Genomic DNA, 20,077 nt, shown 5'->3' on the forward strand with positions numbered 1-20,077 from the left:
AGAAAGATCAAGCAGGCGAATTTCGTCTCCCAAGCCGTCATTAGCTACCAAGTTATGGAAGACGAACCTTTCATCATCTTTCAATGGAAGGAAGGTCCAGTGCAATGGAATGCCCTTCACCTCCAGAGGTACTATCCGTGAAGCTCCTCATCTATCTGCTCGGCTCTAAGCAGGCAGCCAAGCCTCCATCACCTCCATTGAAGACAAATTACTTTTGATGTTACTCATGCAACTCATCTTTTTTGTTCAATAAAACAATGTAGTAACATAGACATCAGTACAAGTTCAAGCTTTTCTTTTCAATGGAATGTTCACAAAAGCAATCGACACGTCTCCGGACGTAGGCCAAACAAGCCACACTCATCGACACGTCTCTAGACGTAGGCCAAACGGGCCACTATCATCGACGCATCTCTAGACGTAGGCCAAAAGGACCACACACATCGACACGTCTCCGAACGTAGGCCAAACGGGCCACACACATCGACACGTCTCCGGACTTAGGCTAAACGGGCCACTATCTTCGACACGTCTCCGGACGTAGGCCAAACGAGCCACAACATCGACACGTCTCCGGATGTAGGCCAAACGGGCCATTATCATCGACATGTCTGCGGACGTAGGCCAAACGGGTCACACACATCGACACGTCTCCGGACGTAGGCCAAACAGTCACTTTATCACGTCTCAGTAGGCCAAACGGGCCACTATCACCGACACGTCTCCGGACGTAGGCCAAACGGGTCACACATATCGACATGTCTTCGGACATAGGCCAAACGGGCCACTCTCATCGATACGTCTCTGGACTTAGGTCAAACGGGCCACTATCATCGACACGTCTTCGGACGTAGGCCAAATGGATCACACACATCGACACGTCTCCGGACGTAAGCCAAACGGGCCACTCTCGCCGACACGCTCCATACGTAGGCTAAACATGCCACAACCCGAAACACTTAAGCAGTTCACAAGACACTATGCGAATTGACGTCCACCTTCCTTTTATGGGGTCCAGAGAACACTCCTCATGCCCACCGGCAGTCATCGAGTCTAGACCATTCTACTTCCATCTCGCAACATCCCGGCAAATGGCGACCACCAACTTCTTCCGGATACCGCCAAGAAGCAACTAGCGCCATCGCCACTTTAATCGGTCTTCGATCGCTAGTCACGATGTCAACCAGCCTGGTCCCACCTAGCTGGTCCTTGCCACGAAAAAGAGAAGATGAAGAAAAATATATGTGCTCGACTTACCTTGGGATGCACCGCAACTCCTCTCTTCCACAAGCAGTACAAATTCTACAAGATCTTTCTCAAGCTAGAAAGTAGAGAAGTTAAGTTTGCGATGTGAGAAAGAGTGAAGCGAAGCCCTGTATTTATACAAGTTGGACAATCCGGGTCGAGGAGGGATCGCAAGCTCATTTCTACTGGAAATCCAACTCCAACAACAGTCAGGAGCCTACATCAATCGGGAATCCGATCTGCAACAAGAGTCCAACTCACAGAAGAAAGCCCAAACACAGTTGGAGAGCTCGAAAAAATAATTTCATCTCCTGCATGCCACACAAGCGCCATGCATGAGGGGCATTTGTGGGAACATATATTTTCGTCTCCAATCAGGGCACGCCATGTGGAAAAGAAGATTATCTCTTAAATTAATTAATTGAACTAGTTTATCTAGCCAATTAGTTAATTGGGATAAATATCTTAATTAATGGGATATTATCTTTATTTAATAAGATAATACCATTAACTTAGATATTATCCTAATAAAGAGAAGATAATATCATTAATTCAGATATTATCTTCATAAAAAGAGATAATATCATTTAATTCAGATATTATCTTCAATAAAGAGAAGATAATATCATTAAATCAGATATTATCTAAGTCCAACTTGATCCATATGAATTTGAGTAGAGAATAAACTCAGCATATTCTCTACGAAACCCTAGCCCCGAGGCTCCTATAAATAGACGACCTCATTCATCATTCAAGGTACTTCAAAAAACCCATATCTAAACCTACTCCTAAACTCGAGAAAAATGCCGAAGCTCTCTCTCCCTCTCCACTCTCCATATTTTCTCCACACGACTTCGGCCACCACACACGGCTCCGGCCACCCGGTTCACACCATACATAAACTCTATACCCTTTGCTTAGATATTGTTTTCCTACAAACACTCGAACTAATTTAGGCATCGGAGGGCCTTTGGCCAACACCCCTCTGGTGTAGTCTATTTACTCCACTCTTTTTTACAGGAATCGAGGAAGAGAGAGAAGCAAGATCGAAGGTTGAAGGATCTAGAAGCGAATATTCTCTTGCGAGATTATTTGCACAAACAACCCTAATAAACTCTATCACACAACACCCTATTTCATATTCATGTTTTAGTTCAACAGTTTAATTAGTCAAGTGGTATTTTCTTTCACACACGACACTGCAATAGAGCTGCACATGAGGTGTCAGCCTATGTTTCTAGGATGGGTGGTAATCATGTCTGGGATCAAGCAAGTCCAGCATGGGTAGTGATGTAAACGATCTTATTCATCTTTAATAAATTTCCCTGATGTTTTGACCCAAAAAAAGGACATGCTAGTAGAGTTACAATTGTCAGGAAGCTCACAATCATCCCTCCTAGAAGAAAAGCCCTATCAACAACCCCTCATTCACCCAAACTTCCTTGGGTCTGCTTTTGCTTTTTCTGGGATCATAAGCTTATTTCATTCTCCACAAGTTTCCCAACATGGTTCTTTCGCTTCCTCAGTACCCTAAATTTTGTTGAACACTAACAAGTCTCATAATGGTTGGAATCAGGGAAGCATTTTTCTTGTTTAGGCCTTTCATTAGGATTGAATATGGTGAGTAGGGTGTACTTATTAAAATTATATTTGTTTTGCAATTCAATATATCTTTTTTGGTCATTTTATATTAATGTAAATTAATAATTCAATAAATATTTTGGTAGTAGGGTGTACTCAGTTAATTTTAGGGTTCGTTTAGCAGCACTCGAAACCAACTATAGATGCTAGTTTCTTGGGTAAAATAATAACAATAAATGAGAAAGAAAACCATTGTCATTGAGATGAGAAGAGAACTTTGATAATGGAGTGCATACGAACCTCAGAGAAAACGAAGAGAAATTTCCTTACTACTCATTTATTCTCCAAGGTTTTTTTTTTGGTTGAAATTATGTGGCATGTTTTCTTGCAATAGGTATTTTTAAAATGAAGTGGCGTGTTTAAATTAAAAGCCAAGCACATACTAGTAGAGAAAATCAAAGCAGAAGGATCCGAATCCACACAAGTGAAGCTCCCTATAAATTTTCTTTTGTTGCTTGTGGTAGAATCCTTGTCCAACTATATTTTCCGTTAAATAATAGAAAAAAAGAAAGAAGAGCAAATTATTGATGCTAAAATTGGTAAGGGAGGTTACCCTTTAAACCTTAAAAGGCATAGTTCCAGATTCCACAATTTAAACAAGCATTTCCTCAGACATAATAGACCCAAAGACAACCCCATGCACGCTCAATGCCATTATAATTTATAATTGATGTTCCCAAAAATAAAATATACTTTATTTGGATGAAAATACCACAGCATGTTACAATTTTCCCTCGCTCTTCACTTTAATTAAAAAGTAAATACAAATAAGATCCTAAGCCACATCACTCCGGCCTCACATATGGTGAGGAACTCATGTCTGTACTGTAAAAAGAATCCTCTGGTCCACCATAGTAGGTCTCCTCCTTCTCCTCATCCCACTTAAGAACCTCCCTTATGTACTTGAATGCCTCGTCAATAGTCACTCGTTCCCTTGCCCGAGCTTGCCACACAAAAAGCTTTCGACCTGTGATGGAAGCATAAAGATCTTTGAACTTCATTGCAACATAGAAGTAAGCTTGATGGGCCAGTGACTGGTTGTTGTGATGGGGCTTCACAGGACTAAAATCATTGAACCATTCGCAAGCGCTTAAAGGCGCCTGATTTACCTTGTCCTCAAAGAGATCATACTTGTTTAGGATTAATACAAAAGGGGTATCTTTAAAGCAAGGGTGCCTGACCATAGTCTCAAAGAGCTCCTTGCTTTGTATCATCTTATTTTTAAGTAACGCGCCGCTGCCACTGTTGTCTGGGGCAACCCACATCTGATCATAATCACTAAGAGCAACACAAAACACTACCACACGTACATCTTCAAACATTTCTACCCACTTGCAACCTTCATTCATCCCCTTGGCATTTACTCTTATAAGTTGGTATCTGTGATATCCAATACAGAAAGTTCATAAAACTTTGTATATTAAACAGTAATAGACAAAAAAATCTGAGTTTATATATGTGATGTAATGGAGTCACTGCATTAACTAAGTTTCAATAATTGTACACTGTAACCAATAAAAAGAGAATCGGTGGATTTAGGTGGTAGGCCACGAGCTTTAGGTCAAGTGGCATGTGATGGGCGGGAGTGAGGGTAGAAATGCCAAGTTCAAATCTTCGTGTAAGGAGAAAAAATGATGGTTTGAGCAGCCCTTACTGTTCGGTAGTTCGAATCTTCATCCCAAGTTCAATCCTACCAAAATATCAAATATTTTCTCCACACACCTACTTTTCCTAGCCCTTTCTTTTTTACAATTTCTGTTGCAGCCACCTACTAACATTCTCAAAATACAGCCAAACCCAAACCTTAGTTTTAGTTTTATTTTTCAAAAAAAAAAAAACTTGCAGATTTTCTCATGCGGACATTATTACTGTGCAGACGCTATGTATTTTCCACTACCCCTCCCTGCTTTCCTCCCTGTTTACAATGACGTCAACACGGTAATAATGTACGGACATCCGGATGAGAGAATAACTGTATTTACTTGAATGGCTGCCATTATTCAGGGCAGGGGCAGGGTGGGCAGGGGGGAGAGAGCGAGAGAGAGAGTATTTGGGTGGGTGGCAAAGGCAATAGTGCCACTCAACACTCAATGAGATAAGGAAAAGAGAAAGGTTCAAGCCCAATTGAGCACCCTACTACAGTGTTGTAAACTCAAGACATGCCATATTAAATAGGGCAAGCCAGGAGCTTCATATATGATCACACGCAGAACTGCTAATAGCCTTACTTGGTTAGAGGTGGGGGCGGAGCTTCAAGATTTTCTGTGTAGGTTTCAGACATTGGACTTCGATCATCCAGAGAAAATTCTATGAAAGCCAATCCATTTCCTTGAGTGACCCCTTCGGCATAAAGTATGTCTCGTTCTGAAGGTTCATACTCATTGCCAGATACCTCGACAGCCTGAAGAAATAAAACCATGTTGCTTAAACATCTAACACCTATACTCATTAAAACAACTAAATAATAAGATATTACCATCAGAAGATTTTTTTTTTTTTAATTAAGGTTATTAATCTATAACATGCTGAGATAACACTCAATACAAGAAGATTGGTTCTAATACCCACTATTTCAATCTACAGAGATTCCTAGGTGAAGATGACTCACAGCTCTTCAATTACTTGAAATCTTATTTCAAAATCATGTCAAATTTAGCACCGCATTGATGACATTTAGTTATGTGCATGCTGTGTGGCATGCGGGCATTAGTGGGCATGTGGCTTGAGTGCGTGGTGACATATCCATGTAAATAGGAAGTAGTTGAGTGTGCCAGGTGATTCTTAGTTAGAGGAAGCAGTTTGATTTGCAGGAAATAAACCATTATATTATGTTTGTTACAATTATCTTTTGAGATTTTCCATCACACATTTCTCAAAAATCTTCCTTGAAGCCCCATCTGTCCAAATTATCGTCCCTATCATGCAATCCATCTCAGTTTAAAAAAAAAAAAAATAATGCAATCTCTCGTGTAATTACATATTCAATGGCACAAACAAAATTATACAACAGACAGAGTTGTATTGCTTAACACAAATTGAAAAACAAGATGGTGAAATACAACGCTCAAACAATGGGACAAACAAGATTTGTACAACACCAAAATTTGGATTACCACACAAGTTAAGATAAGATGGTTTACCTGGCTTAGAAAGTACTCTGCAACATCTGGGAGGAAATGAAGCTCATCTCTTCTTTTATATGTTTCCTGAATAGCAGGATCCTTCCATACCTCTTCAACTAATGGAGCATACTCACGTGTTGCAGCAGGGAAGAATGCATCTAAATCTCCAGTAGCAATAATGTCTAGAAGCCAATCAGAGAAATGCTTCAATCTCGGGTTGATGGAGTAGACACATTGAGTAGTTTCATCGAGGTCAATCTCACCACCTGAAACAAGAATTCAATCAGATATCACATACTGAATTTACCGTAGTGCAGGAAAGAAAAGCTTCTCCATTTCACAACTGGGTTAATAAACATCCCTCTTATTCAGAAAGATTATCTTTAGCCTGAATAAATTGTGACTAAAACCTTTTATTTTATCACACGTGCAACAAATTATCCTCTTTAAGATGAAACAGTCATTACTAAGGATTGCTGGAATGGTTAAGAAAATAAGCTTTTCGTCCCTGGGGTATGGGATGAGAGTATCAGTAATGAGTTGAAACAAAAATTCTGAAGTCTGAACCCCTATAATGCTTTCCCCGCTGTGCCATTATACTATTCTCTTCTCGTTTACTCTTTGCTTTTCAACTACTAAATTTAGGGTTTTTTTTGGATATCAGCACCCAAGAGCCAAAAAAATTCAGAGCAGTCCCCAAGCATTTTTCTCTTATAATGGAGGGCCTCCATTGAATAACAAACATTTTTCAATAAGTACAATAATTTATTAAGAGAAGTACATCAAAGGAGAGAGGAGAACAAGCATGGAGATAATAGCTAACAGAAGACTCCAGAATAAAATGGATTACTCCCCCAATCAAGAGAAATCAAACTAAAGGGAATGTTCCTTAAATGTTTTGGTGAAGAAGCCAAAAATCCCTTCCTCCTCCACAAGAAATCCCCATTCTCCCTCTTATCTTAAAAAAAAACCTGCACAACACCACAAAGAACTAGCTTTCTTGTTCGAACTAATCACCAAAGCATCCTCCTCCAACAAGGAATAGCAACCTCTAGACAATGCACCCACAATACCAAATGATGTAGGGCATGGGTCAATGGCAGTCTTAAGATGATTTTACTGAAGTTTTGTGTTTTTTGTGTTTTTTAAATACAGAATTTTTTTAAATCTTAGTAGGTCAGACGCTCTCTATTTTAGGTCTTGTTTGTTTTGATCGAGGATTTTTCCTCTTGATTATCAATACAATGTTTCTATTAAAAAAAAAAAAGTAGAGTAACAGAAGTGAAACAATGAAAAACAGAAAACAGAACAAATAAAGATAGGTCTGGAATCACTCCAGGGGTTTTGGCTTCACACCAAGAAGTCTCCAATCTCTGGAAAGTAAACTTTTCTTAATATCTCAAATCTCAACTCAACTCCCTAATGAATTATATAGGAGGGTATTTATAGCAAACTAAAACCTTGAGATGAAAGGATAAAAATCCCTTACCAAAACAGAAATTCTAACCTAACTAAAATAGGAAACTTAGAAATCCTACTAAAATCTGGAAACTAAAAAAATCCTACTAATATCTGGAAAACTTAGAGAATAAGTTTGAAACTAATCGCAGGAATCAAAAATTGCCAGATTTAAAGACCAAATTAAATGACTTCCTCTTCCATCTCTTTCTTTTGTAAACCCTATCCTAATGGGTTTGACAAAGATGTCCTCAGCACCAAACATGTGAAGCAGCATCCCCTTAACAAGGGAGGAAAAAGGATAATGCAAAATTCTCCCTGAATTAGCTCCCTGAATGATTGAATAAACAGGTTTTCTCCCGGAATTATCTCTTGGTCTTCTAAACCCTAATCTCTCATTCTCTTCTTCTTATTTATAATCCTTTGTCTTCTTCTACTCTTCTCATACTGTCTTGTTATTCTCTTACCTTCACTCTATTTCTACTCTCTTGAACCCCAATTTCTCTTCTCTTCTATAATCCCTCCCTAACTTCTGAGTTCTTCTTACTTGTTCTACATCAGGAAAATTGTTGAGGCACGACAACAGATTAATAAAATTTAAGAATTCTCCCACATTAAGGTTATGCCTAAAGGTCAAGTCCCATGAAACAGATGTAGAGGAAAGCAAAGCAACAATAGAAGAGATCACACACACCCAATATAAATTAGGAAGTAAAGATTAAAATGACGTTTACTAGAGCCATTCCCCACAACTTGATGTAATGAGAAATGAATTCCCAAGGACAGGAAAACAAACGTCGCTCCACAATCCTAGAATCAGCCAAAAGCTCCAATTTCCTCATTAAATTCTTTTCGGGAAAATAAATTCTATTGAGTGATTTGCAAAGAAAAGTACAGATGGGCACCATGACTCATCACAAAAGTTTGACACCGTGACTCATCACAAACGTTTGACACGACGACTCATCACAAAAGTTTGACAGTACTCACTTCAGTAATTTCCGATGTGTGTGAATTTGCAACAAGCATACATGCAAAGGAAAACTCCAAGGTTAATATAATCACATCCTAGTTTTCAGGAGCTCCTTGCCATTTCGCCCCCATTGTTGCTGAGTTCTCAAAACTCAAAACCATTCATGCATACACAAGTACCCACCACATTGCGGTGCAGTAGACACTACAATTATTGACATTGCTTATTTATATTGATGCAATTCATTAGCAGAACTTTGAGTGAAGATTGAAAATTCATACCATGAAGCAGAATGCTAGACAAAGGCTCAGTGTAATTGCAAAAGTACCTGCTTTAGTGTTTTGATCATGAGAACCATGTCCTTCCATCCTCGACAAAGCCTCCTCTTCAAAGCGCTCCCGTCCATCAAGCAGAATGCTTAGATATTTGTACATGTTACTCTGAATCATCAACTTAATATCCTGCAGTTCTTCTGCAGTAAACTTGTTCCCATACAAGAACTTGGCCTACCCAATGACCACAGAACAATTGTCACTAATAGCAGTGATAAAACTTGGAAATAAAAAGATCTAAAGAGAGACTTTATATTAAGTTTTATCTCAAATGGCACTCATGGACAGCAGAAAAATGTGTCAAACAAATGCACGTCAAATTTGAGATTACTTTGCAGTTTCAGTTACAAAACATAAGGGACTAAACCTCAATGAGCCAAACTCTCTTTCCTAAACACAGGGCACAGCTTACAGAAGATGCTCGGCAGTTTCATGGTACCGTACATTTTCCGCCTGATCTAAGTATAATATGTGTCTCAAATGGGGAATATATGTATAAGACGAGGTTCTTTTATTTATTTGTTCATAAAATGGAAAGCATGGAAGGTAATACTTGCAACTGTTCCAGCCACGCACATGAGCCACATCTGTAACTAAATGTACATTAGTTAGTACAACTAATGAAATCCCCATCCCCGAATTTCACTTACCCTTATTAATAGGCATACCTGAGGCAACAAAGCAACAAACACATATAAAAAATTGCCTACAAGAAGGTTCAAGCATCTTGAGAGAATTGAGAAATAGGAAAGTGATAGCATTTGCAAGAAGAGTTCCACTGCTAACTCTATTGCTCACTACTTTTTTCATACCAGACCCAAGCAAGCAATTCATAAGCTTCTGTTCCGTTTAGCTTTCTAATTAGTTGTACACTTCATTGTTTATGAAACCAACAAACACATGCAAAACAATAATGCTCAGCTTAGAAATCAAGTCAACTACATGAACTCTCCTCTTAATCCGAACCTTTAAGGTGATTTTTTCTGCCTAATCTGTGACAATTCTTCTCTTCACATGTTCATGTTTGCAGCTAGATGAAACAACATATGCACCTATCTAATCTCTAGAATGACAGCAAGTTTCATCATCTAAACCACTGACTTATACAAGACTAGAAAACCACAAAAGAAACACATCTATTCTTACGGAGTAAAAAAAACTCCAACTGCTCTCACTCTAGGGCTTTAGAAAAACACATCACATCTCTTCTTTTACTTCTAGGGCTCCCACTCTACCAACTTAAAAAATAATAATACCTAAACAACTATAATAAGCAAATTTCTACAGATCCACAGCACAATCGAAGCTTTACATAAGAGGCTGCACCTGTTTGAAGATAGTGCTGGTTCCAGATCCGTGAAGTCCAAGAAGGAGAAGCTTCTGAATTTTTTTCTGCTCCAAATAATTTGGAACAGTAGTATAATTGCTAGCCTCATCTCTTGGTCCTTGAGGTTGACCATGAAGCACAGGCAAAGAGAACAGGCTACAGACAAAACGAGTTGTTGCCTGTCTAGCAAAAAGCAAATAAACATGCTTCATAAAGTGAGCGATAACCAATACAGGGTCAGCGAAGTTTAACTGAGTTTTCCAGTACATACCTTCTCCCAAATATTTCCTCTGATATTATTCTGACCTTCTTCCTCATAGCGTCCATCATCATAGACCCAAAAATGGGTGTCACGTGGACATTGCACACTTGCTACCTGACCGTGTAAAGGAGTACAAAAGTAAAGGCATTAAATTAATTGCAACCAAGGCCAATAAATACAGACACAGTATTAGAGGGGCACTTATCATGTGAAAACTTAAGATGTTGTCCCTCAAAAATCAATATGAAGTGAAAGTCCAATAACAACAAACAAGTAAACAACCCATATACATAATGACAGCAGTGCTCTTTAGCGTGGCATTTATGAAATGTCAACTGTGTCCCTGATTTGGATAATGTACACCAAGTTATTAGTACAAGAAACCTTTTAACTTCCATTGAAAAGTTACACTCCTGCTCTCATTGCTTATTATACTTTTGCATCACCTGTTACTTCCTGTTGGTTTTAACCTCATTAATGCACAGAAATGTATTGCTGCTATGTGATGTAAGTCCTATATGAATGGTGATGAGCCTTACATAAAGAGAACATATGACCAGATTATGAAAAGAAGTAAAGAAGAAGCACACTAATCTGAAATGGAATACCAGTGATGCAGGACGTGTAGGACCTAAATTTATTAGTTTCCTAATGTATTTGTTAGTTTCCTAGATTCTCTAGTTTTCCCAATTCTAGTAGGATTTCTACTTTTCCAGATTTCTAGTTTTAAATTTCCTATTTTATTTGGGTTAGATTTCTGTTTAAGCAAGGGATTTTTATCCTATTATGTCTAGGTTTTAGTTTTCTCCATTTTAAAGAATTACATGGGGTTATTTATAGAAAACTAAAACCTAGACATAATAGGATAAAAATCCCTTGCTTAAACAGAAATCCTAACCCAAATAAAATAGGAAATTTAAAACTAGAAATCTGGAAAAGTAGAAATCCTACTAGAATTGGGAAAACTAGAGAATCTAGGAAACTAACAAATACATTAGGAAACTAATAAATTTAGGTCCTACGCGTCCTGCATCAACCAGATTCATAAAACCATCGACTAAAGGGCAATCCACTATAACCTAGTGGCTTACCACAAGCCTATAAGTTACACATCATGACAAACAAAAGAAATAATAACATACATTACCGTTGACAAGTCACAGGTCTTACCCTTAGCACCTTCAATTCAAGTTTTGTAATTTCTCGACCATTGATGTAAACCTCAGTGTTCCCATTGCTTGCATCTGGGCTAAGTTTCCCAGTGAAATTTAAGTTAGAACTTATGATTCTATCTGGTTTTTCTCCCTCCTGCCCAATAAACAAGTTGAGATGATCAAGGGAATTCATAAAAGTCTTTTCTTTTCTTTTCAGAAATTGGACAAGCATGTTAAATATGCACTCACCTTTCCCCACAGACCAGATTCTTTATCATACCAATATCTGCCAGGCTTCAATTTCCGCGGAGGTAAAGGGCATCCAAGTAATTCAGCCATCTCTTCTGGCTTTAGAGGGAACCCATTCACTATCAGCTGCTCTGGTCGAAGCTGATTGGCAGAACATTCTTTTTCTGCTTTCATTATCTGCTTGACTTCCAATGGACTGAGCAATCTGGACAATACCCTCGACTGTTTACCCAATTTTAACCGCTTTGATTCATCAATCGGCTCACCAATGCAGGTCACACACTTACGCCCTTCAGGCATTGAACCCATTGCCCTAAGCACACAATTGCTGCAATACTTAGCATCACAAACCAGGCAAGACTCTTTCGTTTCCCACTTTCGTTTTCGGCACCGATAACAAACTCTACTTTTTTTCTTCTTTTTCTCCTTAGAAACCCCAACATATGCGGTAAAAACTGGCTGCTCTACATCAACCTCTTTCCTCTGAGACCTATCAACCGTATTAAAAGTGACAACTGGAGCTCGCTTTACTTCATTGGAAGCTTGTTTGGGATGGATGCCTGGAGGATTATGGACTGAACCTGGAGAAGCTGAAGGTGAGGCTGAAGAAAAATCAGGGTTTTGCAAGACAGAGACTACAGACTCTGAGCTTCCTGATACCCTTGGACTTTGAGTAGGGGAGCTTGTGACACCAGCAATGCGAGACACGGGCAGAGGAATCGGTTCGATAACTGGAGGACCCATATTGGTAACTGATCTTTGTGATTCAGATAGAGGTTCTGCAGTTGGGATTGCACGTGAACTAACATCAAGGGGTTCAACCCTAGGGACATCATAAGAGATAGGAGGGCCTAAATACTCCATAGCTATAGAGTAATCAAGATCAGAAGCATCTTCAGGGATTGAAGCACCTGGTGGGAGCATCTTCCTCACCAATTCCCTCCAGCTCTGTCCCTCCTTTTGCTCCATTTACTTCTCTACGGTACCAAATTCCTCTATCCTCAACAATGGTCTGAAAATATGACTTCTTCGAAATGAAAAACACCATATAAGTAATAACTGTGCTACAATCTAAGATAATCCAAATAAAAAGCTTTGGTTTCCTTCTAACATAATACAACACCACAAATGCTACAATCTCAAAAGGATGCACAGCTACTAATATCAGCAAAATCAAGTTGAAGTAATAACTTGTATCAGGTTTTGGTGATGTGTCACTTTTAGAATCCGTAATAGTCTCCGGGCAGCCGCAATCCAATGGTCATCCTTTGAATTCAGAAACTAATCAAACATTTGGACCAAATGAAAAATGAGACCACATTCAACATTTTCAGAGTCCACAGATAACTTTCAAGCAAAACCGGATAAAAACCATCAAGATTTGATCAATTTACAGTCAAAACCAGGCGTACATCTTGGAAATAATAAAAGTTTTTTAAAGCTTGAAAGCGGTAGGAACCATAAACAGACATTATCTTTCTGTAGTGGTTCAAACAGTTGACAAAATCAGAGTCAAACAAACTGTAAATAGAAAAAAGCCCAGCACACCTCTAGAACCACAGAGCAAAGACTGATTCAAAGAGAAATAAATTATTCACCAATCTAAAAAGAAAAGGAATCAGAAAGGAAAATGATAAATTTCCCTTTGAGTATATATTCTACTTTTTTACTTGCAAAAAACAATTATTCTACTTTTGGAGGTTGTTTACTTGAACCCAACAAATACACATAAAAGCTTGAGAGAGAGAGAGAGAGAGAGAGAGAGAGAGGGAATCAAATACCTGGAAAGGGACCAAATGAAAGGGAATCTGGGATTAAACTCTAAGAAGCATTTTGCTTTCCGAGCTTAAGCAAAAGGTAAAGCTTCTTCTGCAAATCTACCAAAGCTCATGAGAGAGAGGGAGAGTAATGAGAGAGATATGGGAAAGGCAGGTTTTGAAGCACAAGAAGAGAGAGAGAGAGAGAGAGAGGGACCCACAGTTGCAGTTGTATCTCTCTGGCATTTATCGCTCTACAGAGTTTTATGACCAAAAAAACAAGTCGCTCTACACAGTTTCACAGTAATGACGAGCGAGAAAGACAGTTCGGCTCGTGGGAGAGGTTTTCTGAATTGCCACGCGCCCGTATAGGCGACTAGTAATTTTGTAAGAAAGACAGCCCCACGACCAAGATATTTTTCACTTTCTCTCACTTGTCTGTGGAGAGCGAGATAAAATAAAATATCAAAAATGATAAAAATATGACTACACCACTTTACTCTTTGAATTTTTTGAAATTTATACAATTTTTTTTGGAAATACTAGCAACCTTCTCTTTTGGATATTATTCATTTTCTTTAAGACATGTGTCACTCTTTACACTTAAAACAATGTTATTAATGTATCTTACAATTTATCTTTTGTTTTCCAAATTTACGCTTATTAAATGTATTAAATTTTATGTTTCCTTTAATTTATCCAAAAAAATTTAATAACTTTCTTATCACCTTATTTAATAAAAGGGTTATTCGCAGCAATGGTCCCTCAACTATACTCGTAGTTACAGTTTGGTCACTCAATTCAATTATTAGTTGCAAAAGTCACTCAAGTAGGTGTTTTGTTGCACCATTAGTCCTTCCGTCAAGTTTGTGACTTTTTCGGTTAAAAATGAGGGTAAATTCGAAAATTCATCCACAACCCTTAATCTTGGGGATTGAAGCATTTGTGCTCTGAATCACTCTGGCAGAGTTATACACATTATCAGGGCCAACTTCCCGGCTAGCCTTTCCATCCTGATACTTGATCTGGCCACCAAAATGCACCCTTTTCGATCCCCAATTCGGTTCCAAATACTCATCATCAGTAACCCAAGTCCTCCATAAAGAATCATTAAACGGCGTCATTTTAGAACCCCCCACATTGACCCTATGCACAACTTGAAGCGCTTGCTTAGCTAACCCATTAAAATCCTCAACTTTATCAGAACTCACAAACTTTGCCGTATCAACAACAAGGTCCTTAGGCGCAAATATAACCTCAATCGCAAAGTTTGATTTTTTAGAAGGAACAAACTCAATTACAAGCTTTTCGGTTGTAGGGGACTTTTTCCGGCGGCTGTAAATAGGTTGGGCTACCGTAAATGGCAGATTGATGAAATTGTCCCTTGTGTCTGAGTTCGAAAATCAAGCCCTAAAAATGCTTCGAAAGGGCAGTAGAACCTTAGGAAGCATCTTGGTTATCTTCACCAACTGAAACAACAGCAACTTACAGATGATTTCTTAATGCTTACAGATAAATTTTTTAGCTTGGCATTAGAGGCTTGTGGCATGGAAGCAAAATCAACATGAGTTTAGCACTTAAGAGGAAATTATGATTTCTTGGGGAAAAAGGGGAGTGTTAAGGTAAGAAAGAAAAGGTTTGCAAGAAGATTTGGCTGAGACGAGAGAAAGAAATAGCAATGTTCTTCCGGCAGCTCGATAGAAATTCCGTCAGATGTGAAATGGTCTACAAGAAGAGGAAAAATGGGGAAGAAGGGTGAATAGTGCATGAAATTGTTGGGTTTTGAAGTAAGAGAGGGAAGCTTGCTTTCTGGATGTGAGTTGGTCCTGTTGGGTAGAAGAGACCTCATTTTATAGCTGCTGGAAACCATCTCTTCCTAAGAAACCCTAATGGTTTCTTCCCAACTTGGCCAAGCTTTTTCTTCCTCTCTCCTCTCCTCCCTTGAATTTTTCTATCTTGGTGAAATTTCCTCTATCTATTTGCACAAAATCAGGAATTTTGGGAGCTCAAGGCCTTCTTTCCCACTGCTGTTTAGTGGGAGGCTCCGTTCTTAACTATTTTTCTTTTTCTTTCCTTCCTCATTCCCTGGCAAGATCTGATGAAGGAAAGCAAATGGGTTACATGCTGGTTTGAAGGGTGCTCATCCTCCTGGCAACTTACGTGCTAATATCCCTTGGTTCCTCGAATGTTTTTTGCTTTGAAACTTGCTCCCCCCATGTGCTGAAACCTCCCAGCAGCTTTGTTCAATGAACCTTCAGATCTCCTCTTCGTGGCTTTTGTTCTTCCAGCCAGGTGCTGGGGCCTTTGTGGCTCATTTGTGGCAATTGCATGGGCCAAGGTGGTTCATTAAGTAAGTGGGCTATTTCTATTAAACGTTGGGCTTTTTGGTTGAGTCATTCGGCTATTTTGATTGGGCTATTGGGCTATTTTTTTTCCTCTTTTGTGCTCACCCACATGTTTGGGCCTAAGAAATGGGCTTGAGTCCCGAGGCTTCCAAGCAACCCGAGACTTTCCATTTCTCGGCCCATCAATGGGCCTCATGTTGATTTATTACCATTCATATCATAACCCACTCAAGCAAGCCCCAAGTATTTAAGTAGCTTGGGGCCCACTTAAGCTTGTGGCGTGATGGGGTGCGGAATAATAATTCCTTGTTTAGCGTGGCATGTCGCTTGGCGTGCTTCAATTTTATCATCCTTGAAGAGGGACACGGTGCTTAGTTTAGCATGGGCTTGTATTTTATAATATTATTTCAATCCTTGGCATGACAAATGATTTATTTAGCATGGCACATGGACTATGACTTGTATATGATGAGCCTTCGTGTACTCCGATATGTGACTTTTCTTAATACAGTATCGTATTGGACCGAAAACTTATTTAGGCCCAACCATGGAATTTTTTGGGCCTCAACACCGGTACTAACCCAGATCAAGAACTCCATAACCATGGGGCTTTCTACACCCCCAGCTCTAAAGTCAGCCAAATCCACAAACCCATTAACCAATACATGAAATTGAGTATTGTTCCAATTGAATTGCAAAGAATTAAAGGTCTAAAAATGGAGGCGTACCATGTGGGTCCCTTCGTCCCGGATCTGGAACTTGTACTTGGAAGGTCACCTGAAAGCCCTAGCCGTACTGTAGATTTGGGGGGAATTGGGAGGTGGGTTTTCATTTTTGAGTGTGATGGAGCGGGTAGAGGAGGACAAAGACGAGTCGCGCTTGGCCAGGTCGGGAACAAATAGGCGATTGTCGACGGTAGAGCCCATGGTGGACTTGCAGTTGATGAGGAAGTTGTCTACGGGGGAGAAGGAGGAGTGAGAAGGCTGAAAAATGAATTTTTGAATTTACCCTCATTTTTTATAGAAAATTTAACAAAGTTTGACAGAAGGACTAATGGTGCAACAAACACCTACTTAAGTAACCTCTGCGACTAATAATTGAATTGAGTGACCAAATTGTAACTACAGGTATAGTTGAGGGACCATTGCTACGAATAGAAAACTTGAAAGAAAATATAATAAAGCCCATAATTTTGTTGCACATAACAATTTTAAAAGAAAAATGTCACTTCAAATACCACAACCAAGTAAATAGCAAAAAAATGACGTTTTTTCTTATTTAATTTTTTAATAAGGTGGTAAGGAAGTTATGAAGAAAATTTTTTTGGATAAGTTGAAAGAAACATGAAATTCAATACATATAATAAGGGTAAATTTGGAAAACAAAAGATAGTTTGTATGATGCATTAATGACATAGTTTTAAATGTAAGGAGAAAGACATGTCATGAGGAAAAGGGATAAGGTCTAAAAGAGAAAGTTGCTAGCATTCCCTTCTTTTTTTTTTTCCTTAAAGATAGTGAAATTTATACACTTGGGCCGTTGGTTTACATTTTCGAAGGCCTTTTTTCATTTTCTAGATTGAAAATAACTTAAAATCACGTTTGGTTGGCTATGTAGGAAAACACGAAAAACGATTTGCATTTTCAGTATTTACTCTTTAGGTTGAAAAATGCCAAAAAGACATTTTCATTCTTCCAAATTCTGATTTAGAAAATACGGAAAGATCTCTAGCAAAACAGAAAAACATGCGAACTCTTTTCACTTTCTCTTTTCACATCATCAATATTCTTTGGTGCAATTGCAAATTTTATAAGGATATGCTTTTCTCTTCTTAGATTTATGCATGCAAATTGAGAACTTTCTCTAGACACTTTTTCACTGGTTTTGTTTTTCGAAATTGTTTTCCAATTAAGCTACTAGACTCATTCTCTAATCTTGAAAATGCAAATCCATTTTCTCTTTTTAATTTTTTGAAAACATTCTCTGAAAACGTTACCAGACGGGCCCTTAAGTATTTCTAATTTGTTTTCAAGGCTTGTACTATGTAGATCAAAAGTATTGATCTTTATCGCATGAGTTTAGTATTCCTTCAATTGAAAGTCCAATATTTCACTAGAAAATGAGTTTTTGAATTATTATGAAACAAATCTAGAGCGCATGATGTTTTTCAAAGTTTGATAATACTTAAAGGGTATAATGGTAATTTATAATTTTAAGAGTCGCGGATATAGAGCCTGCTATTGTAGGAAAGATAATTTTAGAGTGCATAATATTTTATCGGAGCTCTAAATGGGGCTCTATCCACCATTTTTAGAGCCCTATTTAGGAATTGTGATTGAGGATGTCTAAGAGTAATAATTTCTAAATCTGTCCTCAATTGTATTTTAGTTCTTGAACAAAATGGCTTACATAAAGGGGAGAGCAACTTTAATAAAAGGCTTTTTATCACAAAACGTCCCTAATGTTTGCGAAACTATCAGATTGCATCATTAAGGTTTTTTTGTATCACTCGTAGTCCCTAACGTTAATATGGGTGCTTTTAAATGGTCCCTCCGTCAAAAAAATCATTAAATCCCCAAATTTATGAGGGATAAAATCGTCAGATCCCTTTTACCTCTCATGCTTCAAATATGTTTCCTCGAGGTCGTCGTCAACATCATCAGACCTATTTCTACCCTTATTTCTGGGAATTGGGCGGTAAAGTTCATCTGCAAAAGCGATTGAGAGAAGATGGATAAGGCAAATGAAACCTATCGAAAAGGAGGAAAGGCTCCAATGTATAAAGGTAAGAATCTTTTGAAGAATGAAAAAAGCAAAGTGTTCATATTTGACTAGTTTGAGTTGTATTTGACTATTTGCTTCTGATGAGGATTTTTATGCTTTAACCTGTGGCTTTATGCTTTGGGTGTGGTCCATATTTGACTAGTTTATGTCATATTCAAATATAGGGGTTTGTTTATTGTTTTGTTGCTTTGGTACTTTGGCTGTTGTCAGTGTGTGGTTGTGGTTTGTCATATATGGTTTGTTTTCATGCGGTTGGTGTATGTATTTATTATAGAAAAGCTTTGAAATAGGTAATGAAGGAAAAAAACAAACTTCAATTCTTAGGATTAATTAAGTGTTTGTTCTGGCATATCCTGACAAGCTTACTCTTGAGATTCACTATGGAGGTACACTGATGCAAGTAGCTATCGGAAAAGGGGATAAATATTGTGGAGGGGAGGTTGTGTTTCTTGACAATATAGATGGAGATAAATTATCGTGGATTGAGCTAGTTAGGATTGCAAAAGAAATAGGTTATACAGGGGGGAACATATGTTTTTACTACAAGTTGCCTCGTGATAAGGATTACAAATTAATAGGTAATGATGAAAATGTGTTGCAGATGGTTGCAGAAAGGCCTAACAGCAAAATTATCCATCTATATGTTGTTTCATTTGATGTGGCACTTTATGAGTTGTCATGGCAAGGTCAGCATGGGGATTTACTAAGTGAAACAGCAAGTGGCACCTACAAAGAAGCTGAAGATCAAAAAGGGGAATATGAAGGGAAAAATGAGGGACAAGATGGGAATGGTACAAAAAATGGAGAAGTTAATATATAGGAAGAAAGGGAAAGAGCTGGGAATGCTAGTGAAAATAAAGAGAGTGATGAAGAAGATGATACGGAGTTCATAGATAGTGACTATGAGCAAGATATGGGTTATGCAAAAGAGGTGGAGATTGATGATGCAATGTTTGAGGAGTGCATTGACAATCCAATTGAAGAAGAGCCTGAAGATATGGGTTATGCAGGGGAGATTTCAGATGATGTCCATAATTCAGAAGATCTTTATAGCAAATAAGACAATGATGACAAGTGTGATAAGAATGGTGAAGTCACCAGCAATAGGAGGAAAAGAAATGTTCCAAACTTCAATGGTGGAGAGAAACTATGCTAAAAAATCCAACCTTTGATATTGGCATGCACTTTGTCAACAAAACAGTATTTAAAGAGGCCGTGCAATACTATACTTTCATGATAGGGAAGAACATATGGTTTAAAAGGGATGACAAACAAAGAGTAAGGGCTGAATGTGAGGTGGGCTACCCTTTTGTGATATTTGCTTCGAGAATTGATGGCTCACCAACAATGGTCATCAAAACCTTGAATTTGGAGCGTGAGTGTTCAAGGGATCAAAGAAATTATTGGCTGAATTCTACTTTTTTTTCT

The 20,077-nt window shown here is 38.4% G+C and overlaps 1 protein-coding gene and 1 pseudogene across 5 annotated transcripts; both read right to left on the bottom strand.

Annotated features, from left to right (window-relative positions):
* Positions 1–3,524: 3,524 nt before the first annotated feature.
* XLG3 (extra-large GTP-binding protein 3) lies at positions 3,525–13,805 on the bottom strand. 5 transcript variants are annotated; one of them, XM_089041017.1, is made up of 10 exons: positions 13,545–13,805; positions 12,955–13,044; positions 11,764–12,775; positions 11,531–11,668; positions 10,370–10,474; positions 10,098–10,277; positions 8,768–8,945; positions 6,027–6,274; positions 5,115–5,287; positions 3,525–4,266 (listed from the first exon to the last, which is right to left on the bottom strand). In XM_089041017.1, the coding sequence occupies exons 3-10, from the start codon at positions 12,730–12,732 to the stop codon at positions 3,672–3,674; spliced, it is 2,586 nt and encodes an 861-aa protein (XP_088897143.1). In that variant the 5' UTR covers positions 12,733–12,775; positions 12,955–13,044; positions 13,545–13,805; the 3' UTR covers positions 3,525–3,671. The 5 variants fall into 5 exon arrangements, with proteins under 5 accessions (XP_088897143.1, XP_008238143.2, XP_088897144.1 ...); XM_008239921.3 differs by having other exon boundaries at positions 11,764–12,790; XM_089041018.1 differs by having other exon boundaries at positions 12,955–13,029; positions 13,545–13,685.
* A 623-nt stretch (positions 13,806–14,428) lies between these two features.
* LOC103336945 (putative receptor-like protein kinase At5g24010 pseudogene) lies at positions 14,429–18,781 on the bottom strand (annotated as a pseudogene).
* Positions 18,782–20,077: the final 1,296 nt, after the last annotated feature.

The sequence above is a fragment of the Prunus mume genome, linkage group LG7, assembly GCF_029339155.1.
Source record: "Prunus mume cultivar Tortuosa linkage group LG7, ASM2933915v1, whole genome shotgun sequence".
Classification (NCBI taxonomy): Eukaryota; Viridiplantae; Streptophyta; class Magnoliopsida; order Rosales; family Rosaceae; genus Prunus; species Prunus mume.